Source organism: Camelus ferus, chromosome 6, assembly GCF_009834535.1.
Source record: "Camelus ferus isolate YT-003-E chromosome 6, BCGSAC_Cfer_1.0, whole genome shotgun sequence".
NCBI classification, from domain to species: Eukaryota; Metazoa; Chordata; class Mammalia; order Artiodactyla; family Camelidae; genus Camelus; species Camelus ferus.
Genome location: NC_045701.1, coordinates 56,114,477 through 56,139,475, shown reverse-complemented (window position 1 = coordinate 56,139,475; position 24,999 = coordinate 56,114,477). Strand labels below are relative to the sequence as shown.

Sequence of the window (24,999 nt, the reverse complement as noted above, 5' to 3'; positions counted from 1 at the left end):
GACATAGGTGTGATCAATAAAGAGCTTGTAAGCAGGCACCCCTGTGAATCAGTCAGCAGCACCGGACTTGAAAGAGGCTGAAGTACTTGCTCACAAAAGGTAAGGTCAACCATGCACTTCAATGTCAAAGGCAAAAGAATAATACAACAGGCTGCAGCAAGTTCAAGTCAGTCAGCGGTACCTCTGTGACCCTCCCTCGAAGGCTATAAAATCTACTCAGCTGCACAGATTTCATTTTGATATATGTTTTACTACTTGGTGCATTAACTACCCATGCAAACAAACCAGCTGCTTGAATTCAAGTCTCCATCAATGTTCCTTTTGTAGAAAAAGCTCTCTCTGCAAAGCACCCAATTTCCAACTGGACAGCTTACCCTAATAGCGCTAATAATCCTTAAGCTGGCAAAGTAACTTTCATTTCGACTAACATCATGTTCATTTATTTTATCATTACAGCAGTCCTAGTTTGGAAACAAATGGGTTTTCCAGGTCACACTCCCGGGAGGTGGGAGACTCAGGAGCAGAACCTAGCTTGTCCCAGCACTTTCCATCCGCCACCTGCAGCTACAACCCAACACTCCAGGTCCTGGGCAACACACCCGGCCGAGGAACCTAAGCTTGCTTACTGTGCTTCTCTGAACTTAAGTCCCTCGTGAGTAAAATGAGGAGTCAGTCTGAATACAGTTCCAATTTTCATGTCCTATATTTCTACACAGGAAAAGTTACAGTAAAAGATTCTCTTCCTCCATGAGAAGATAGGATGGGTGTAAGTCCCCGAATCAAAGTCATAATTCAAATAAGTTTAAGCAAAGCCAGAATTTTAAGTATAAACACAAGTGTTCTCCCACGCTGATGTTTTCAAAGCAACTCTAATAAAATTGTGCTTTAAGGACAATGCAAATTAAGTATGATTTTTCCAACTAATACATAAGTCACGTCAATAGTATAATTATTATATAACAGTAATGCAGAGAATTACACTGATAATTAAGTTACTGCGTGCTCGAGTCAAGCCTTCCTGCTCCAACACTCTGGATCTGAAAGAACCAAAAACCTCCTTCCCTGCCTCCCCATTCTCTGATGGAGCCCATATCCTTCTGTTTCCCACAACGCAAGGGTAGGAGCTGCACAGTAATTAAGTACTCTGTGTTTCACTTTCCATAAAATAGCATATATGTTTTCTCTTGCTGCTGTAAAAAAATTACCACAAAACTTAGCAGCTACACACACCACAAATTTATTATCTCACAGATGTGCCGGGCTGGAGGCTTGGCTGGTTTCTCTGCCCAAGTCTTACGAGGTCAGAATCAAGAGGTTGGCAGGGCCGCAATCCTTCATGAGGCTCCAGGGAGAAATCTGTTTCCAGGGACATTCAGAGTGTTGGCAGAACTTAGTTCCACGTGACTGCAGGACTGAGTCCCCACCCCCACCCCCGGTTCCTGGCTGCTGCCGGCCACGGTTGTTCTCCACGTCTAGGCTGCCCACATTCCCTGACTCACAGCCCCTCTCCTCCACCTTCAAATCCAGAACCAGCAAGCTGAGTCCTGCTTGGGCTTCAAAGTCTCCCACTCCTCCTCCCCTCACCTCTGAGTCTTCTAACTCCCTCCGCAGCTTTGAAGGACCCCTGTGACTACACAGGGCCCACCCTGATAATCCAAGATAATCTCCCTACTTTAAATTCCATGACCTGAATTCCATCTGCAAAGTCCCTTCAGCCATGCATCTTATTCATGGGTCCCAGAGACCAAGGGGTGGGCACCTTTGGAGGGGGCGCTGTTCTGCCAACCACATTGTAAATACAGAAGACCAGAATGCCTCTTTTGCTAGAAAGCTATGAATAATTCTGCCCACATCACACAGCAAAGCAATTTAGATTAAGTATCAATGAACAGAAGGCAGTAATGACCTCATAATTATTCTGTACATACACACAAAACCCCATCAGTCATTAGGGCTTGAAATGATGGAACTATATATGCTAGAAGAAGGGTTAGAGAAAACAAAAATGTTAGTGTCAAACTGTATTAATTGCAGAAACTAAGAAAAATGTAATAATCTGAATCAACTCTTCAACTTTATGGAATTATTCTTAGTAGGCAGTGAATCACACTTCATACTTTAATTTTAAAAGTACAATAAAATATCTTAAAACCTATCTTAAAGACACTTACACAAATCTGAATGGAAAAATGGTGATAATTAAGCTGTCTCAGTACAAGTGAAGTAAAAGTTCCAGCACAAGTCAAGCTGTCTCAAACATAGCAGTACAAAATCTCAACATTTTATTTAGGTGGTTTGAAATAAAGTATACTTAAACAAGAAAGCCTACTGTTGCTTACTTTGTGAACAGAACTCAAAGCTAAACCAAAAAATAAGAAGGGAAGAGACCAACTCACAGATTGCTACACTTAGCACTGTTTACAATAACAAAACTCAAAAACTTTAGAAAAACATCAATGAAAGTACTAAGCCAAAATTTACAGAAATGTAGCAGATGGTTAATAATAACCAGTTCTTGATGTTAAAACTCACACTATGTAAAACATAAAATGAGACAATCACCTAGTTACAGATATATTAAAAAATTATTCATGTCAGGAGTGACAATATTTAACAATCAGAATTATGATAAAAATTAAGTATATAAACCAAAAGTTTTTAAACATTCTCATTTATTCTCCAAGTATGAACTACACATAGTATAAAACTGCAAGTTAGAGCAGCAGACATTCATCAAATCATGCTAATAATCTCCAAGTCATTTGTTAACTGTTAGAAAATACTGCTGTGATCCTTTATTTAATGTATCTGTTACAGCTAAGCAATGTCTGAGCTATGATTTAATATAACAAACCAAACTCTTCCAACAACATTCCCTATTTAACTGAAAGACAAGGCATGAATTTGATCCTGATATACAGACTTTCCCCATAACATAGTCTTGTTCTTGGCAAATCTATTACCTTCTGCTGAACTAATGTCAATTAAATTGTTTTTTTCTAGCCTTAATAATAGTCACTATTTCTATCACCACTAGGAAAATCACTTACTGGACTGTCATATTCAATTATCCAGCTTAATTTTACAAAATTTTTATTCACTTTCAAACTATGATGCTTTGAGAACATCAAATGGCCAAATTCTATGAACCAATAAATTTAAAAAGATATTATTAAAAGTTAATGATTTTTTTTAAACTTTTTCTATTGAGTTATAGTCATTTTATGATGTATCAAATTCCAGTGTAGAGCATAATTTTTCAGTTATACATGAACATACATATATTCATTGTCACATTTTTTTCTCTGTGAAAAAGTTAATTATATTCTTCAAATTTGTCATTGAATAAGCATGTTTTCATGTAATATGTTAGATAATTTAATTGTCTTTCTCTTGGAATATTTTACTTTATTTCAAGTTTGTTTCTTTCATAATCTCCGCTTCTCTATCACGGTTTCCTGTATTTGGTTTTATATGTTCTATCACCTATTATTTGTCAAAGAGATCTATCCATTTTAATAATTGGAAAACTTCTTCTAAAACTAAAGAAATTAGAATGGTTAGAATAGTGTGTAATAAAGCTAAATCTCTAAAAAATTTAATTGTCCAAGTGCTATCTCACAATTTCTATTAAAGTCAATATTCAAGTCTTTATATGATTTCCAAACTAAATTTGTAGCAGTAACACCCAGGCTGTCCATCCAAAGGCAAATACAACTGGACCCTCAAACAACCCAGGGGTTAGGGGCACTGGTCCTTCATGCAGTCCTTCGAAAATCTGAGCATAACTTACAGTCGGCCCTCCATGTACACGGTTCCTCCGTATCTGGGGGTTCAACCGACCATGAACTGTGCAGTACCGTAGTTTTTATTATTTTTTAAAATAGTAAAAAAAAAAAAAATAGTATTTACTGTTCTTTAAAAAATGTATGTATATAAGTGGACCCGCACAGTTCAAACCTGTCTTGTTCAAGGGTCAACTGTACTTCACTATTTCAATTCCAAGCTCTTAGATAGATCAGATAAATGCCAGAGAGCTAAATAACATAAGATAAATACAAAAATACCAAGAAAAAATGTTAAGTGGTTTATTTGGTCTTTATCTTTTTATGCCACAATCCAGAGGTAACTGAAATAACAAATAAGACTGCATCAAATAAAAATATCCAAAAGTTGTTTCAAAAATTTCAGACTTTTTTCTCCCTAGCACCATACTTGCACCATCTGTACAAAATACATAAAGTTTTCATGTAAATATTTCTCATTGAGGCCATTTTTCTTGAGTAGGACAATAAAGTTTAATATATTTCAGATGTTGTTCCTTTCAGCTCCATGAAATCAACAAAAACCATCACCTATCTTCAAAGTCCTGAACACTGCATTTTAAGTGAATTATTAAACCACTTCTATGTGAAATGGCTAGAGCTTTGTCAATGACTGAAATTTTACTGCCCTGATTTACAAGTTTTCCAAAAAGTTGTTCACTCATCTCAATAGATGTGTTTTGCAACAATCAGGACCATAGCTCTAACTGCCATGATACATTCGTATAAAAACTATTTTTTTGAAGTCTTAATAAATACTTCAAGTCACAAAGTTACTTTAAACTATACAGTATATTGTGTTGGATTTCATAAATACTTTTTCCTTTGCTTTAGCAAGACTCTCTGATAAAATGTTTTTAGACATTATTATCTCAATTTTTTTGTCAACTGATTTGTTTTTTTTCCAGCTTTAATGAGATATATCTGATGTATGACACAGTGTAAGTTTAAGGTATATGACATGTTGATTTGATACACTTATGTATTGTAAAATGATAACCACCACATCCTTAAAGCACATTTCCATCATGTCACAAAACTACCATTTCTCTTTTATAGTGAGAACATTTGAGATCCACTCCCTTAGTAGTTTTCAAGTATATAAAACAGTATAATTAACTATAATCACCATGCTATCCAATAGGTGCTCAGAACTTATTCAAATTATAAGTGTGAGGTCTGTTCACTCTGATTAACATCTCCCCACTTCCCCCATCCCTTGGTAACTACCACTGTAGTCTGTTTCTGTTAGTTCAGCTTTTTAGATTTCACATGTAGGTAATATATAGAATCTGTCTTTCTCTGACTTACTTCATTTAGCATAATGTCCTCAAGGTCCATCCATGTTGTCACAAATGGCAAGATGTCTTTCTTTTTCATGGATAAACAACATTCCATTGTATATACATATAAATCACATCTTTATCCATTCAACTGTTGAGGAACACTTAGGTTGTTTCCTCAACTTGGAAAATGTGAATAATGCAGCAATGAACATGGGAATGCAGATGTTTGAGATTCTGTTTTCATTTTCCTTTGGATATATATGCAAGAGTTGGATTACTGGATCATACAGAAATTGTATTTTTAGCTATTTGAGAAATCTCCATACTGTTTTCCATGGTGGCTGCACCAGTTTGCAATACCAGCAACAGTGCACAGGGGTTCCCTTTCTCTGCACTCTCCCCAACGCTTGTTATTTCTTGTCTTTATGATAAAATCCATTCTAATATGCACAAGGGGGTACTGTGGTTTTGATTTGCATTTCACTGATGATTAGTGATGCTGAGCACTTTTTCATGTACCTGTTGGCCATATGGATGTCTTCTTTGGAAAAATGTCTTTTAAGATCCTGTATCCATTTTTTAATCATTGTTTCAGGCTTTTTTTTTTTTCTTTTGCTCTTGAATTGTATGAGTTCTTTATATATTTTGGATATTAACCCCTTATCAGATACATGACTTGCAAATATCTTCTCCCATTCAGTAGGCTGCCTCTTCATCTGGTTGATGGTTTCCTTTGCTGTGAAGAAGCCTTTTAGTTTGATGTAGATCCACTTGTTTATTTTTGCTTTTGGTGTCAAATCCAAGAAATCATTACTAAGACGAATGTCAAAAAGCTATGTTTCCTTCTAGTAGTTGCCTCTTCGAGTTTGATGTTTTTATGGTTTCAGGTCTTACAGCCAAATCTTTAATCCATTTTAAGTTGATTTTTGCATATGTGGTCCAGTTTCATTCTTTGGCATGTGATGTCCAATTTTTCCAACACCATCTATTGACAAGGCCATCTTTCCCCTCCCCAGAGTATTCTTGGCTCCTTTGTTTTAAATTGACCATATATGTGTGGATTTATTCCATTCCACGATCTATGTATCTATTTTTACAACCAATACTGTTTTGATTACTACAGCTTTGTAATATAGTCTGAAATCAGGGAGCAGGATTCCCCCACCTTTGTTCTTCTTTCTTGTGGTTGGTTTGGTTATTTCGGGTCTTGTGCAGTTCCATACAAATTTTATGACAGTTTTTTCTATTTCTGTGAAAAATGCTATTGGAATTTTGATAGAAATTGCACTGAATCTGTAGATTGCTTTGGGCAGTATGAACATTTTAACAGAATTAATTCTTCCAACCCATGAGCACAGAGTATCTTTTCATTTTATTTGTGTCTGTTTTGAAATTCTTTCATCAATGACTTGTCTTCAGTGTACAGATCTTTCACCTCCTTAGTTAAATTTACTATGAGGTATTTTATTCTTTTTGATGTGACTGTAAATGGGATTATTTTCTTCATTACTCTGATAATTCATTACTGATTTTTATATACTGATTTTTGTACCCTACAACTTTATTGGATTCATTTATTCTAACAGTTTTTTGGTGGAGTCTTTAGGGTTTTCTACATGCAATTTCATGTCATCTGCAAATAGAGAAAGACAGTTTTACTTCTTCCTTTCCAATTTGGATGACTTTTTTTTTTTTTTTTTTTTTTGCCTAATTGCTCTGGCTAGGACTTTTAGTACTATGTTGAATAAAAGTGGCCAGAGTGAGCATCCTTGTCTTGTCCCTGATCTTAGAGAAAAAGCTTTTGGTTTTGCACTGCTGATTATGATGTTAGCTGTGGGCTTATCATATATGGCCTTTATTATGTTGAGGTACATTTCCTCTACACTCAGTTTTTTGAGGTTTATTTTTTTTTAATCAAATGGATGTTGAATTTTTGGTAAAATGCTATTTTTGTACTTACCGAGATGAACGTGTGGTTTTATCCTTCATATTGTTAATGTGGTATATCATACTGATTGATCTGCAGATGCTGAACCATCCTTGCATCCCTGGAACAAATCTCTCTTGGTCATGGTTTATGATCCCTTTAATGTACTGTTAAATTTGGTTTCTCAAAATTCTGTTGAGGATTTTTACTATTATGTTCATCAGGAATACTGGCTGGGTAATGTCAGCTTTATAAAATGAGTTTTATAGTGTTCCCTCCTTTTCAATTTTTTAGAACACTTTGTGAAATATTGGTGTAAATTCTTCTTTAAACATTTGGTAGAATTCACCAGAAGTCATCTGGTCCTAGACTTTTGTTCGTTGGGAGGTCTGATTCAATCTCCTTGCTAGTAACTGGTCTGTTCAGACTTTTTTATAACTCCATCATTGAGTCTTGGTAGATTGATTTTTTTTTTTTTTAGGAATTTATCTATTTCTTCTAGGTTGACCAATTTGTTGGTATATAATTGTTCACAGTTGTCCCCTGTGATCCTTTTACTTCTGTGGCATCAGTTGTCACATTTATTTCTAATTTTGAGTCATCTTTTTTTTTTGTTCGGTCTAGCTAAAGATTTGTCTATTTGTTTATATTTTTAAAATACAGATTTTACTTTCCATAATCTTTTCTATTGTCTTTTTTTGTCTCTATTTCATTTGTTTCTGCTCTTATCTTTGTTATTTTCTTTCTTCTACTAACTTTGGGCTTAATTTGTTCTTTTTATAGTTCCTTGAGGAATAAAGATAGGTTGTTCATGTTTATATTTTTAGTTAAAATAATCAAGTTGTGTTTCATCTTAGAAATACAAATTATTCATTTTAGGTTTGTATTCCTGTACAGTATCAAGGGATATTCTGGACTGCAGTTTACTACTACTATTTCTTTTTTACCTTCTCTGACAGATTCAGGATATTCATGTTAATGATGTCTAAAAAAAAAACTTTGCTGGCCTCTTCATTTATAATACAGTAAAATTCATTTTTGAACTTATATCAAAACATCAGACATTCCTAACTCAAGAATTAGAATGCAGTAATAATGAAAGAAACCAAAATAAAAACTACTTAAAACTCAACTATTTAAAAGCTGTAGCAATGTAAAAACCTGAGGATCATGACACACAGATGATTCTCTTGAAGCACAGAAGGCACCAGTTTCACAAAGAATGTGCAGTGGAGATACGCCACCTATGGCCGCTAAGACCCAGGCTGGACAGACAGGTAGTGCTTCAAAAAGCACTCACCACTAAACCCCCTTCTAATGCCTGGAAAATCAGCCTGAACTAATGAGTTCACACTGAAATTTACATTACTAGTTTTACCACTTCTCACAGTTATTATTATATTGCTCACTGACCGATAAGGAAGAGTTTTAATATCTTATCAACCAGTAGAGCCATTCCAGTGCTCACAGCTGAAGAGCCGTCCTGGTTGTAACAATCACATTAAATAGCCTTAATTTTTCTCCCAACTGTCACTCCAAGACCACTGATATTTTCCATTTATTCTGAAATAATGCCAACTGGAACAGAGTGATATTCGATTGCTTTTTAAAAGTAAAAATACCCCAACAAGGAGATTTCAATAAAGCACAATCTAAGAAGGAAAAACCTTGATGAGTTTTCTACAGTCATGCTGCTAAATTTAAACCATGTGGCCAGCAAAATACGTACCTATCAGGCCCCATTACTACCACCACCATCACCACCACCCTGGTATTTACAGGTTAAGTAAGAGCCAAGTTGTTGCCCCACATCATTAAAAAGTAAATGAACAAGCATACACTGACTTGAATTCTCAGTCATTATTATGCCACTCCCTCTGCTTAACACCCTTCACTGTTTCCCCTTGGAAAAAAATCCAAATTCTCCCACCAGGACCTCCAGACCTCTCTGCTCTCCCGGCTAATTCCCCTTTATGCTTCAGCTCAAGGCTCAAGGCCACTTCCTGAGAGACCCCTCCCCATCTATCCCATCTAACTCTGTGCCTTCATTTTTCACACCACCTCAGTCTCTTTCTTTACCATGTTTTTCAAAATGTGTAGTTAAATATGTATCTATGTGATTACTCATTGTTTGCCTACTCATGAGAGCTCCAAGTAGACATGTTTTATTCTCTGTAGTACGTGCAGTACCTAGCCTGATGCCTTGCCACAGGAAGTGCTAGATGAGTATTTGCTGAGTATCAGTGGGTGAATAAACTGCTGAATGCCCTATGTCTATGTGACAAACCCGCCAACAGTAAAAGAGGACTTAAATTAAAAAAAAAAAAAACCAATACATTATATAACAGGAGAATTATCTTTGAGTATTACAATTCCAAGAGCAAATATGTACACAAGTGAAGAGTACACAAACAGTGACTGTACAAGCAGCAACACACAGCAGTAGCACATACTGGCCACCCTCATCTGACTTGGACACCGGGATGCATGGAAGACTAAGAGGTCCCATTTTCCAGCAGGCCACTGCCATCGGCAAAGGGGTACTCCCTGGTCTGCCCCCAACTGTGGGGCAGAGGGAAGAGAACACGGTCAAAAGGCCAAGCACTCAAATTCTACTGCCCTTCTAGGGCTCACTTGTACAACTCCAATCAGAGATGACCTTTTTGTCACTAATACTGCAGGATCGGAAACTTTAGAACAAAGTACTGCTGATTCAGGTCAAACAGCCTTTGCCAAGTGTCACCACATACCCTGGCATTCTGATGGGAACTGGCGGTGAGCGAGAAAGGAGACAAGAAAAATAATGCAGCAGGGCCTGGGAAGGTCCCAGAGCCAGGGACGCAGGAAGAGGGGTGAGAAAAGGAATCTGGGGTGAAGTTAACCTATAACTGGACAAGCCGCGGGGGCTGACAACCGTGGCAAATAAGAGCAGCTAAAGGGCTGGATGCCTTGGTGAAATCAGGGACAAAACTGTGTGTGTACCCAAGAAGAATGAAGTGGAGACTATGGTCACTTACAAGTGACAACAGGTGGTAAGGTCTACCAGGCAGTGGGACAAGTAGAGCAGAAGTGACTCACAGTGTGAAATACAGAGAGTTATAGCACTGTGCTCCACAGATGCTAGTGTAACACGGCCTGGGGAGTAACAGAGAGTGAGCTAGGTACGGAGTCACCGAAATACGCACAAGACTGAACTGCAGGTCAGTGAGGTCAGGAGAAGTAGGGGAAAAGGCCGCGTAAATGAATAATGCAGGATTACAAAAGAAGAGACCCAAACAGAAACAAAATGAAATCATTTCTAGTTCCATGAACTGGAAAAGATGGAAAAAAGAGTGTATCGATGAAAAACCAGGATTCAGCTAAGGTAAGGGAGCAGGAGGAGCATCTGAAGAAAAAGTTAAATATATAAGAGACTTGGGCTAGGGGGCCACAGATCAGTGGCAGCAGGGCTGGCGTTTGAGAGGGAACAGAAGGATGAGGGATTGGTGACTAAGGTGGTGGGTTCAGGGAGGATGAAATACTATGTACAAGGCCCACCACATAGAGGTACCAAGATGAATAATGGCAAGGCAATGGTGGAGCTGATCAGCCCACAATAAAGACGTCTGGTCTACTCATCTCCCTTGGTCATGGCTGAATGACCCTGAGTAGGCCTAATCAGATTCTCTTTCCTGAAAATTTAAAACCTTTAAAAGTGATAGAAGGTAGTTGGAGCCAAGTCACCTTGTAACACCCTTGAAAGGACATCTCCATCACCTCCTGCTGATACTCTGGTTCTCCTCTCTCACACAACCTGGTTACTCAGCCTTTCCTCCCCCAATTCTGAGAACCATTCTTAACCTTTAACAATTTCTCCATGTTTGTCTTTTTTTTTTTTTTTCAATCCAGAAGCATTTCTGTTGCTTATAACCAAAGTATCTCACCTGACTCAACATGGCTCCTGCCCACAGCAAACTCATTCATTTCATAAATGAGGAAACGAAGGCCCTGACAATGTACTTTTCCCAGGCTGTAAGACCAAAACCCAATTTTCCCTACTACCGGTACTGTCAGTGATATTTTTTAAACGGTGATATTTTTAAACACAGATTTAGACAGACAGCTTCCAAAATATTTATAATCTAAGTAACTTCAGGTAAAATCTAGGTATAAAGGTAAAGCATAAAAAGCTAAAACGGGAGCAGATGGAGGTGGGCAGTGGGTATTGGAAGAGCCACTGATCTTCCAATAGTAGCTACTGGAAGATACATTTCATGTTCCATCACGACAGCAAGCCTGAGTAATCAAAGATGTCTATAAAATTTTTAAATACCTGAAGCCACTGTATTAGTATAAAGTCTGAAGTTTTTTTAAAAAGTAAATGTAAAAAGGTACAGAGCCAGAAAAGGAAAGATAAATGCCAACACACAGACAAGGACCATGTCTGTAATATCAGAGTATTTTTGGCACTCATCACGTGCTTAAAAACATCTGCCTTGGTACCCTTCTCTAAATATTTTTGCACCATAAATGTTTCTCACACTTCCTTGACCTTCTAAGATTCTGTTGTTACTTCACTTCTTTTTCTTCTCAGAATTTTTGTAAGGCTGATTTCCCTTGTTTTTCCCTATCAAGTGTCCTTCCCTTCTGAAAACTTTCCCTTTATTTTCCCTTTTCTAGCTAAAAGCTTGCCCGCTTAAAATGCCTGCTTGCCTGGTGTTTGATATTTTCTGATCTAACCATTCCCACAGTAATACAAGACAACCTTCACTGGCATATTCTAGCAAACTTCTTCCATGGCACTGCCTCAGATACAACAGGAACTTTCAACATAAAAATGTTAACAGAAGTGATCTGTTTCCAGGACTGAGTATAAATGACACATGTGCTTCCACAAAGCTAGTCATTTTTCTTTGAACCATGGGTTTTCAGTAAAAACTGGAAATCAAGTCTCTTATTTATTCCAGATGGTCCAAACCCATTATGAAAAATAAACATATACTGTCAGTGCACAGCCAGTGCCCCATATGAAATACTTCAGATAAATATAATTATTTTATAGGAAAGGAAACTATATTACACATTAAGTAATTGACTTAATTAAAAGAAAAACTGTCATAAATCTAATAGGTCACATGTATCAACCAGACTTGAAATTCAGGTTTCCCCTCCACTTATGTATCAGAAAACAAGTGAAATAATCATTAAAAATTCACATTTTATATACTTCAAACTTACAAAAAAAACATACATATAATAGACTTCTTACAGAACTTACCTCTGTTTACTTCCAATCTTTCTAATAATTACACAAATTCAATTCCACATTGCACATGCAGATTATGTGAAAACACCCACTACTCAATTAACAGAAGGAAAACAGCAAATCTTAACGAGGTTTATACCAAGATTTAATACAAAAACTCTCTTCAGGATAAAGAACATCATCTATCTCGTAGCCACAACTATTCTACATTGATACGTGCTGACTCCACTACATTCTAAAGCAGTGGTCCATTTCCAGGGGAGGGCAGTTTGCCCACTCACCCTCACTCCCCAGGGGCCTGTGGCAATGTGGAGACTTGTTTGGTTGTCCTAATGGTGGTGGCAGTAGGGGGTGGGGGGTGGGGTTGGTGTACCAATGGCAGCTAGTGGCTAAGAGGCCAGCGATGCTGTGAAACATACAATGCACAGGACAGCCCTTCCCAACAAAGACTGTCCCACCTCAAAGAGTTGAGAAACTGTCCCACAGAGAAATGAGACTGAAAGGAAGGAGCAGCTGACAAGGAATAACCATGAGTCACCACGGGCCTCCCTGTTCCCAAGGAGGCACCTACCTTGCTCGCCTGCGGTGTGGATATCACGTGGACCGTGCTGGGCTTGACTCCGTTAGCCTTCGGCCGCTTGTAGAGAGCAAATCTGCTTTTCCTCCGGCCTCTGTCTCCATTAGGTAAAGCACCATTGTACCTATAAACAGAGATGAAAGAGCTCATTTGCTTGTACATTTTAAATGCACTGAGAATAAAAGTTCAATGGAATAAGGGAAAGACAGGAATGTTCAAAGAATTGCCCACTGAACACCCCACAAAAGGAATGGGCTGCAAAGTAGACTTCGGCTGTAATGAAATTCAAATCACTTCCAGAAACTTAATTTAAGAGTGATGTACAAAGTAATTATAGATTTCCTATTCTATAAAGTCAGACTCTTCAAATCTTTTTGGAAAGAGGCAGAGTATAAACAAGCAAATGAGAATTCTGCAGAGGCCGTATTAGTGCTGGCTCAATTCAGCAAGGGGCCTCCTAATGGACCCTGGAGAAACACTCAAGAAATATTTTTAAATGAACTAGTTAGAAAATAGCACACTAATTAAACCTCATCCCTCACTCTCAAATCATGTTATTTTCTACAGGATCTTTATTTGTAAGAAGACCAAATTTAGTTACTTGCATTCTTAAAAGTTCTCAATTCTCTACACTCATTCCCATTTCTGTTTGAATCCTATACTATCAGGTTTGAATCCTATACTGGCCTGCAAAAATTAAACATAAAATATGACTCCACAAGAAGGTTGCCCATAAAAAGTAAAAAAAAAAAAAAAAAAAAAAATCTTTCGTTCACAAACTATCAAATAACTTAAGAGTCACCTGGAAAACATTACTGTCCTTAAGCAGATTTCCTGAACTAATACTTTAAGCTAAGACTAGTGTTTAAAACGAGTGCTGGATGGCAGGAGTGTTCTCATTTTCACCTGTATTTTCTAACTCTGGATCGACGGTTCCTGTGTGTTCTGAGCGCTGTCTCACACTGTCACACTGCCATGACTATTTTCCAACTTTTTAAGAAAAAAAACCGAAAGAGGGAAGGGAACTGTTTCAAATTTACATGGATAAACGTGACAGCCCCCAGGCTCCCTCTGACCACCGAAGTCAGGGCCAGAACATCAGGTGGCGCAACCCTCTCCTCAAAGTCCTGCCTTTGCCACCTGTCCCATCACACCCAGAAGAGGGCGGTGGCCGGCACTGCAAGCGGGACCCACCAAGAACAGCAAAAGCTGGAACCAGGGGCGTTGGGTGTTTGTTTTACAATTCAGTATCTACAATGGATTTAAGTTATCACCAGAAGTTATTCCTGCTGTTTTTAATGTCTTCATTTCCATCACAAAGGAATGTCAGCTACATAAAAATGTCTCCAGAATACAGAAATAATTGATTTCAAGTCTTATTCCTCTCCTTTTTCTAAGGCAAGATCAGAACAATGCGCATTATTTTCTTACACATCTTTGTGATCACTCTTATAATGAACACATCCCTGAGTAAACAGCCATTACAAACCCACTTTGTCTTAATATATTTCCACATCACTTAAACCAAGATGAACATCCTGTATTAAGAGAAACATATGTGAATCAACTAAAGCCAGGACTCTAAACAAGTGAGAGGAACATTTTCATCACTGTGGCCTGGAGGCAACAGGTACACATCCTGGCAAGGTTTCCCAGCTCTGCAGCGTCCTGCCCTCATCTATACGCCATACACCGCTGGTCAGCGGGATCACACCCAGTCAAGAGTGTGGCAGGCAGATGCTCTGTAAGAGATCTGCTCACAATGACATCCTTTCTCGGGAATCCAGCCCTGAACTCCCTAAGGTGAGTCCCTGTGCCACGTCTGGATGAAAAGGGCCAGGCCAGCACCCTCCCCGCCACCTCAGGGCTGAAAGGCTAGACGTGGACATCCGGCCCAAGCTGGCCAATGACATTCTCATCCCAGAAAACGCAAAGCCAGGACTGAGAGACAACCAGTGTCTGTGGACAGCTGGTGAGAGCTGCCAACTGAAAGGCAGGAGCTGAGGGGGTGTCACAATCTGTTATGTGACGAAGCAGCAGAGGAGGGAGGAATGAAGCAGATGAACAGAGACAAGTAACAAAGAGAGATAAGAAGAGGCCCCCTAGGGCTTCTACCGGCCCAGATGTGCTCTGACCCTTGTTCATGAAATTCTTTTTAGTTTCGGTGAACTCAGGTTGGTTTCTGCTACTTGCAACCCCAAAGCCATATCGAATAGAAAGGTGGAAACACAAAAACCAGAAATGTCAACCTTAACATATGCCGAAACATTTTCATTTATATTGCCTGAGCAGAGATGCGCAGATATTGCAGGTTAAGCAAATAATATGCCAATCTCAGTCTCTCCTATCAGAAATAATTAAGGTAAGAGTGGGGAAAAAGCGTCACGATGAGACAAGTTTCTCATTAGGCTAAGCTTCGTGCTTATTCATTCAATACGAACAATGCCACGTTCCAGAGCTGCAATGATCAGTATCAGCCCCCCTGTGCTCAGAGCTCTCCACTTAGAAGCAGAGAAAGGCACAAAAACAAGTGTGATAAAACACTCAGGCGACAAGATCACTCGTCGCACAGGGCACATGGGAAGAGGCACGGGCGAAGCCTTCATGGAGAAGACAGTGAGTGAAGTGTCCTGAAATCAGAACAAGACGACTAAATGGGGAATGCAAGGCAATCACGTGTACAAAGGCAAGGAGGAGCCGGTTCAGGACTGTGAAAGGAGAGCTTTGTAAGAATATGCATGCTGAAATCTCAAGAGACGCTGATTCTGTAGTTTGGGGACAGAGTTCTGAAAAGTTCCACGGGCGATGTTTACTTGCAGCCCCAGTTGAGAACCTTGATTTCAAAGGCAAAAACCAATAGTACTTGGTGCCCTATTTGGCTGCATGAAGTTAGGGACAGAGAAAGGCAATGTCATACAGCCTTCTGGCCAAGGCCAAGGTGATGGCACTATTAGAAATAGGAATTTTAGGGACATCTGGGGAAGACGTGCACAAGGCAAGAGAAGTTATAAACTTGGGTGCCTTCACCATACGAGTGTGGAAGTTAAAATCATGAGTAAATGAGATTCCTCAAGAAAATGTACAGAATAAAGAAGTAAAGAAGGCAAGAGCAGATCCTGGGAAAGACAACAGTTTAAAGAAATAAACCCTCTTAGTCACAGGCGGAAAGACCAGGACAAGGTCGTATCACCAAAGACAGGAGAGGAGAGAATTTCAGCAGTGTTTAATCAGTTAAGAGGCCAGTCACTAGAAACGCTCAACCATGATTTGGAAAAGAACGGGTCACTAGTGACTTCACCCATCTTCAAAGCAGACAAGCAAATAAAAACAAGCAAACCCTCCAATGCTAAGCCTCCTCCGAGCCCCTTCTCCCACTCCCATCTCCTCACTGCCAAGAACCTTGAAAGAAGGCTCCACACCCACCGTCCCACCTCCAACACCTGCCGACTCTCCAGCCCACTATCATCTGACTTGGCCTCCAATTTTAAAAGTCCATTTGGTCATGTCATTTACCACCACCTCACCCAACCTCTGCGCCCTCCCCCACACGTCTCTCAGTGGCTCTCCCATCGAGGAGCACAGTGAGTGTGGTCCATTAACAACGGCACAGATTCCCATCACTTCCCCTGGGAGAATGAGTCTAACCTCTCCCTACACCTGGGCTGGCCTTCGTAACTTGTTTGCCAACAGGATGGGAAGGAAGTGACGTGCTGAGACCTCCAGAGCCAGGTCTGAAAAAGCCTCGCAGCTTCTGCCCAGGTCTCTTGTGAGTCCTGAGCTACCATGTAAGAAACCTGGGGCCACCACGCTGGGGAGGCCACCGGAGGCACTCCAGTCAACAGTCTCAGCTGAGCCCAGCCTTCCCACCCCCTACTATGGCTGTCATGGACTCTCCAGACCAGTCCATCAGCTGACCACCACCAAGTGACCTCAGTCGATTCCACATGGGACAGAAGAACTACCTGGCTGAGCACTGCCCAGATTCCTGGCCCACAGAATCATGCCATAAGTAAGATGGTGGCTAAACCACTAAGTTTGGTGTAGATGGTTACACAACTGACGCTCCGGACAAGCCACAAACCTCTGGCACGGTCTCCCTCTCCCCGCTTCATAGCCTCTCCTTTGACCCCTGATCTAATTCAAGTCAAGCACTGCCACCAAACCTTCCCCTTGCCTCCCGCTCTGGTCCCTTCTCCTGGGGAACATGAAGTCCACCTCCAGCATCTGGCTTAGTGTGTGGACATCGCAGGCACTGAAACCTGCCAAGCCCACCACATGACCGAGAGCCTACCTTCTGCACAGCAAAGAGCCCAGACATACAGATGAGCCACTGCCTACGCAGGCCGGAAAGTGCCATTCCGTTAAAGAAGGACAGGATGCTCCCTGGCCCGGCAAGCTTTGCAGCCAACTAGTTGGTAGAAATAAGATTCCCACGTACTGCTGGCACATCTGTTTCAACTGCTGAACAAGGGTACTGTGATTCAAACCCACAAGTTGCCTTTCAAACTTCACATTAAAAAAAAAATCTGGAGACTTAAGAAATCCACTTATTTACTAAATGTGTGATGAAAATTTAGCTCTTCATATATTCAGGGTAAATAGCCTGTCTTAATAGTATTTAGAAGCTGCAAAGGGCAATGAAAAACCCGTGTAAGAAACCTTACTAGAGAATAAAGGGATTTTCTTAGTTTAAAATTCAGAGTTCATGCATTAACGGTTTTTTTCATATGTTTTTATTGTAGTATAGTCAGTTTACAATGTGTCAATTTCTGGTGTACAGCATAATAGTTCAGTCATGCATATACATACATATATTCGTCTTCACACTCTTTCTCACTATAAGTCACTACAAGATATCGAATATAGTTCCTTGTGCTATACAGAAGAAACTTGTCATGCATTAATGTTTTTAAATAGCATTTGCTGTGCGCTATGTGCCAAGAAACTTTGAGAGATAGTCTCCTAGTAGACAGACAGAAGGCTGGAATGACTGGAACACACATAAACCCACACAGCTAGGAAGGGACAGACAGGACCCAAAACCACATCGGGTTTTGTCTAACTCCAAATTTCATACTCTTTCCAGTAGCCAACACTGACAATTTTTAAATTCAAGGCATTTCTTGGTAGACAACACAAAGACACATTCTTGAGAAGATGCCTGCCACCTGAAAATGCTGTCAGAAAGAATTTTCTATAGGAGACAAGAGCAAGAGAGGGCATGCTAGGTGCCCCACTCACACTTCAGAGGCAACACATTTGATCTTCAGTCGCCTGAACACACAGAGCAGCATCCCTGGGGAGGGGGCCCGAGAGCACGGACTACAGAAGGGGAGGCGGCATCAGCATCAAATGACCACGTGCCCGAGGCAGCCAGACTCTCATTACAGACTGAAGGCTCTGCGCTCCCTCGAAAGCAACACCTCCGTCACCTGCACTTATAAACCACAAGCAACTACTGTAGCCAAGACAGACTGAACACAGCAGACAAATAGGCCGTGACACCAGAGACAAGAGATGTGAAGGCAGGGCACCTGTCTCAAGGCAGCGCACATCAATTCACCACGATAGAGACGCACTAACGCACTGCTGCAGTTGTGTACACGAAAACCAGTAAGTGTCTGACACCGGCTTTATAGCATGACAGTCCCAGCTCCTCGCTATTTAAGCTATCATTTGCATCTGGATCTGCGCTTCCAGAATGAACGTTATATATACGGCCCAGGGACACAACAACAAATGCTGCAGGTTGTAGGGTCTCTTCAAATCAACAGGAGACTTTCATCTCCAGCCAGAGAACTAACTACGGCAGCACCATCACGCTCCACTGGTGATAATCTGCTGCAGCTTTTTAAACTTCATTCAGAAAACCTTCCTGGGCGTAGGTGGTCTAAAAATGAAAATTCTCAATGCCCCACTTCTCGTTGGAAATGGTCTTTGTTCCAAGTAGCTACTTAAATCTACTGAATATGAAAATACATACAATCATTCAAGAATGCATCAAGTGAGGTACATGGGGTGAGTCAGGCCCCAGGGCTGTGTGCTGAGGGGCTAAGGAGACAAAAAGGCATCGTGTCTCTTACCAGACTCAGGCAGGTGGAGAAGAGAGGCCAGGTAACAGATAGATACAAAACAATGCTGTTACATGCTAATGAGAGTGAGTGAGCAAACACAATGGAAAAAAATCAGAACAGTAACTTTTGAACACAGTGACAAGTCTTGTCTTGCGTGATTCAAGTCACGGAACCTTAACAGTCTTCTACGCCAGCCCTGTGTGACACTAGACAATCTTCCATTTATCTTAAATCGTCTGGACCGGATGCTCTTTGAGACGTTTCCTATTTCTTTGTGTAGCCCCTCTTCACCTCTACACGGTAGTTTAAAAAGGGGAGGAGCTCAATGAAACAGCCACCACATTAGTGCATTGATGACAGTGGCGTAAGGGGTCAGAGGAACTCTAGCTCCAACACTTTTCCTAGCTGGTGCTGTGAACTCACCTAAGATGGGTCCGGTTCCTCAGCTACAAAGATAGCAACACAAAGTTACAAGTTTAAAAAGAGACTCCCCCAAAAAACAAATTTCTTCTGTATAGCACAGGGACCTATATTCAGTATCTCGTAATAACCTTTAATAAAAGAGAATATTAAAACCAATATACACATATATATATGTATGACCCGGACACTGCAGAGATTGACACATTTTAACTGACTGTACTTCAATTAATTAATTAAAAATAAAAAGATTCCCAAAATTCTTTCAGACCTTTCAACCCAATATGGACAGAGAAGGCATTTCATACAACTAAAATCCCAGGATCCTGTCTAAGGAGGGTGAAGGTCATGCTGTTATTTCAAGGACTGGCTCTGATCTGCTGCTGCAGTTCCAAAGGCCCCTCTAATCTTTATGGCCAGTGAGGTGTGAAAATGACACTTCCTGGTTGCCTTTCCCTTATCTTGAGGTTTTCTGTCTTCCCTGTACCAAACTATTTCCCAAAGTGAAACATTAAAACATTCTTTATATCAGGAACACAGTACTGCCCCACCCCCAGCAGATTTTAAGCCATTCTTCCAGGATTTATACACCCACATGCTCATCCAGCCCCCTGAAGTGAAAGGTACAGCGTGAAGGCAGGAGAGAGACACAGAGAGGGAGAGAGAGACAGAGAAGGCATCCTGGCTGTGTGTAATCCCACATCTGCACAAGCCCCTGCACCACTCAGAACCCCCTTCCCCGCCCCATTAAACAGAAAGAAGACCTAACATGCCACAGCCTGGACCCTGGAGCGGTGTGTGATGGGAGATGAGGGCACAGGTCTCCTGCACAGATGAGGCCCTGACCCCGGCCTCTAGCCCACACCTACGCCAACCCCAGGGCAGTCACCCTGTTCTCTCCTGCATTCATTCAATCCCTAAGGCTCTGGAGGGTCACACTCCCCTACTTGCTGCTGCTTCCAACCAGGTCACAGGAAAGGAAAGAACAAAGCAATGTCTAAGGCAAGAACAGTATTTATTAACTAATACTTAACAATTTGTTTCTTCAAAGTCATTTCAAATTGGTACTGTCACTAAATCACACAAGATAAAGTTTTTACCGAATTGAATCTTTGATTTTTGAGCATTGCTAGAGGGCCAGCAGCAGACCATTTTTCACTGGATACCTGAAGGTATGCAAAGTGTCAGGAACAGGGAAGGCTATTCATGCCACCCCTAAAACACTGATGACTACGTCTTTTATTCTGCTGTTGGCTCCAACAGTCCAAAATATCTCCAATTAAGTACGTATTAATATAATATTCATGCTTTATGTCAAAGAATCTATTTTTTACCCTATGGGTTAAAATTATTTTTTAAGTATTACCCTGCAGTAATTTTTGATTCCTAAAAGAGAAAGTATCACACAAAGAGGAAAAAAACTAAAGCATAGCAAGAAATGGATTTGATACAGTATGAGATTTGTACAATTCAAGAACAATGAGGTAAAGACTTACATCTTTTTACCTTATTCTTGAATCAGTACCATCTTATACTCCACTCTGCTTTCCACAGTTCACCAATTAATAATCTTGAAAAACAAATTAAATCCCACATACTCCTTTTTTCATCACTCTAACATTTGCTTATTTTAGCCTCTCATCACCTAAACTGAGACAGTCAGGTACATAAATTGCATGTGGCAGACTGAAATATTGGTTCCAGTCCACACTCCCTGAAGATATGCCCTCGACATGACTTCATAGCTCCAGTCAACTTCCTTGCCCTGGACTTTAGGTTGGACCATGTGACCTGCTTTAGCCAACAAGACGTTAACAAATGGGACACAAGCAGGGGCATGAATTGAGCTTGGCAGTTGACATTACCCTCTGTCACCTCTGCCATGGCCAGAGGAAGAGTATGTCCCAGCCAGCCTACCAAGGAGGACAAGTGACACTTGGAGGAGATCCAGAGCACATAAATGCAGTGTGAAGCAAAGCCACTCCATCACAGCCTAAAGCAGGGCCACTTCAACCAACCCACATTCATGAGAACTAACAATTGTTTTAAGTCAGTGAGTGTGGGGATGATTTGTTACACAGCATTATACAGCAAAAATTAAGTGATACTCTGAATTGCAAAAGCAAATTCACTTAAGTAGCTTCCTTAGTACCTAAAGACTTTGAGCTAAAAACACATAAAATACAAAATATATACCCATTGAAAGTTTTAAATATAAAGAATACTTTTTTATTCTGGAGGAAAAAGTCTAAAATTAGAGACAATTCCAAGTTTGTTCCTTTTTAAATAGGCTATAAAAATGGGTTTAAAAAAAAAAACTGTATACCTCCTAAAAGAGGCAAAATATCAAGTTGTATGTTCTTTTTTCTCCAGTAAAGCATTATGTCAACCAAAATCTGTGGTGCCTCAAGTAAGCTATAGAGTGTGTATTTATAAAGGTCTTAATCTCTAAAAATCAAATTTAGACATAAAAGGATTAGGATAAAATTACTAATTATTTGGAAAAACACTGATTCTTCTCAAACTGTTTAGACACAATTTCCACTATAGTAAGCATCTCAAAGGTTGCCCAAAAAAGAAGCATCTCAAACTAGCATTTAATGGGCCCATCATTTAACATGTACTAAGCTATGGACATTTCAAATAAAGAACTTGATGGCACAAAGAAATTCAATTTCTCATTTTAATACTTGTGTACTAGCACTAGCATTTGTGAAACTAGCACTAGGATTTCTTCATAACTTACATACATACATAGTATATCGTAACTTGTAATTATTCCTAACTACCAAAATAATTACTTCCAATCTCTCCTTTTTTAAAATTTCATGGCATGCCTCTTTTACTATTCCTAAAAAGAATCACACTAATGTACGTCTTACTTGTTTACTTTAAACTTAAAGAGTATGCATAGGAATTTTTTAGACATTCCTAGACATATAGACATGCCAGAGCAAGCAAATCCCACTTCTGAACATTACTGGGCGATGCCCTCACAAATTACTTACTAAGGAGATATATAATTGGTATTGTATGCAACAAGTGAGTTTCCAAGACAATTTTCTTATAAAACACATTAGCTTTATTCAATTATACATGGCAGAATTGGGGGGGGGTGATTTTATATAAACTGTAAATACTTTTTAATGAGCTACAAAGCGTAGAGCCACTTGTGGCTTTACATCATGCACACTGATGCTACATGGATTCATTCCCTTTCATATAATTTTTCTAAAGACAGCTTTATTTCTAGAACACTTACTTATACATAACAGTTGAAACACAAGATTAGAAAATATTAGAAATAAAAATGTGTACAAAATCAAGTTTATTTCAAGAAATGATAGCACGGGGATCTATATTCAATATCTTGTAATAACCTTCAGTTAAAAAGAATATGAAAACAAATGTATGTATGTATTTATATGACTGGGACATTATGCTGTATACCAGAAATTGATACATTATAACTGACTACACTTTAATTTTTTAAAAATGGAAGCATTCTCTAAAATTTCATTTTATTTATTTATTTTGGGGCAGGGGTAATTTGGTTTATTTATTTACTTACATTTTTTAAGTGGAGGTACTGGGGACTGAACCCAGGACCTCATGCATGCTAACCATGTGCTCTATCTCGAGCTAGTACCCTCCCCCTAAAACTTCATTTTGTAACAGCAAAGTAGTAGGTAAATCAGGTCAATTACACAAAAGGGCTTCTGAGTCTCTCTGTAGTAAATGATTTTTGCAACAATCAGTGCTCAGTGCTACAGAAGCTTATCATCTAGAAGTTAATTTTGGTTTGGAGCATTAACCTACAAAAGGAAAAACACAAACAACCTTCACATTCACTATGAAATACATTAACTTGTTGATTACCAAAAATAATACATTATTTTTAATGAATATTAGCAGTCAGTCAATAGCCATGTACATAATCTGAATACAGGGAGTATCTGATCAAGAATTCAAGAATCAGAACACAGAGGTTTTCCCCCAAATTTTCCCAATTTACAAATTCTTGAATTATAATAAGTTTCTTAGGAAATTTCTAGCCATATTCAGAGAAGCAGTTTGAAACTTACAAATGAACTTAATTTAAGATATACATACTGATTCATTATACAGATCTGCACTTTCCAATATAGTAGCTACTAGCTACATGTGCCTATTTAAATTTTAATTACAATTAAATAAAATCAAACATTCAGTTCTTCACACTAGCCACATTTCAAGTGCCTAACAGCCACATGTGGCCAGAAGCTATCATACCGGATGACAGAGCTATAGAACATTTCCAGCATTACAAAAGGTTTGACCGGATAGTGCAGGTATAGATTTCAAGCAAGTCAAATTAAGAGCATCTTCAAGATCACTCAGCCAGTCAGGAACACAGGCCTGAATTCTCGTTCAATTCTGTCTTCAGTATTTCTAGAACTTGGCCCATTTTGGACACTGTTTCTAAAAGAGTTCCTTGGAATATTGCCAGGGTCTAGAAGACATTCTCAAACTCCACTTCTCTGCTTGAAGATGTTTTTCTATCTGGTAATTAAGAAAAGGGCCTACTGCCTTTTGAGGGGGAAAAAACATTCTGCTATCGAAAAACGTATGTTCCTTGAGGCTGAAGCATTATCTCCAGGGATACATTTTGGAATTTGCAATGTAAGTTCTGGCAAAGTGTGATTCACTTATAAAAATTCACTTTATAAACAATTTCTAAACTCAGACCTAATACAGATACTGAAAAGGCATTTGATAGAAGCCGTCATCCATTCCAGATTAATGTTTTTAAGAGCTGAGAATAACAGAACATTTCCTTCCCATAATTATTTAAAGGGTAAAAGGGTAAAATAAACACATCTGTATTAAAAACCAGGAACAAAACAAAGATGCTCACTATTACCATTTTTACTAAACATTCTTCTAAAAATCCTAGTCTAACCAAAACCACTGTATTAGAAATAAGGTTATTAACTATGGTAAAAGAAGATATAAAACTAGTATTATTGCTATAATAATTAAGACAGTGTTATCACTTGAGAACAAAAATCACAAACCAATGGAGAAGAGATACCCCAGAGATTAACCTGTAACTACATAAGAAAGTAATATAAGATGAAGAAAGGACCAACAGTCAATGGGAGACTGGATGATTCAATCAACTGTGTACAGAAACCAGCTAGCTACTTTGAAAGAAAAAAAGAATTGCTTAGAAAAGTTCCATGTTACATTCTATCACAAAACAAATTCTAAAATGCTCAAAGATGAATGTGAAAAATAGTCATAAAATTAGAGAAGAAAACAAAGTTATTTTTTGTATCCTGAGTCAGTAATAATGTTCTAAACATAAACGTAGTTTAAAAAAATTACAAAAAGATTGGTACACATAAATATGTAAAAATCTGAAACTTCTCCATATCAAAAATTGTGAAATTTCATGTTCAACACGAGAAAAATATTTGCAACAATATGACAAAAGCTTAATATCTTTAATAGGTAAATGTTTTCACAAGGAAAAAACACAGATATCCCCATAGATATGCAATAGAAAAATAAGCAAAGAACATGAATAGAAAGTTCTCAGAGACAAAACAATGGCTAATGAACATTTTTTAAGTGTTCAATCTTATCAGTAATCAACAAACA

General features: G+C 39.0%; 1 protein-coding gene across 2 annotated transcripts in view; it reads right to left on the bottom strand.

The window, feature by feature from the left end:
• Positions 1-24,999, bottom strand: part of PELI2 (pellino E3 ubiquitin protein ligase family member 2) — a 171,307-nt gene that overhangs the window by 107,600 nt on the left and 38,708 nt on the right. The window contains exon 2 of one of the 2 annotated variants that reach the window (XM_032482091.1): positions 12,854-12,983. In XM_032482091.1, the coding sequence (XP_032337982.1) occupies positions 12,854-12,983 (130 nt within the window). Of the gene's footprint in view, positions 1-12,853; positions 12,985-24,999 lie in introns of those variants that run through there. The other variant, XM_032482092.1, reaches the window with a different exon arrangement.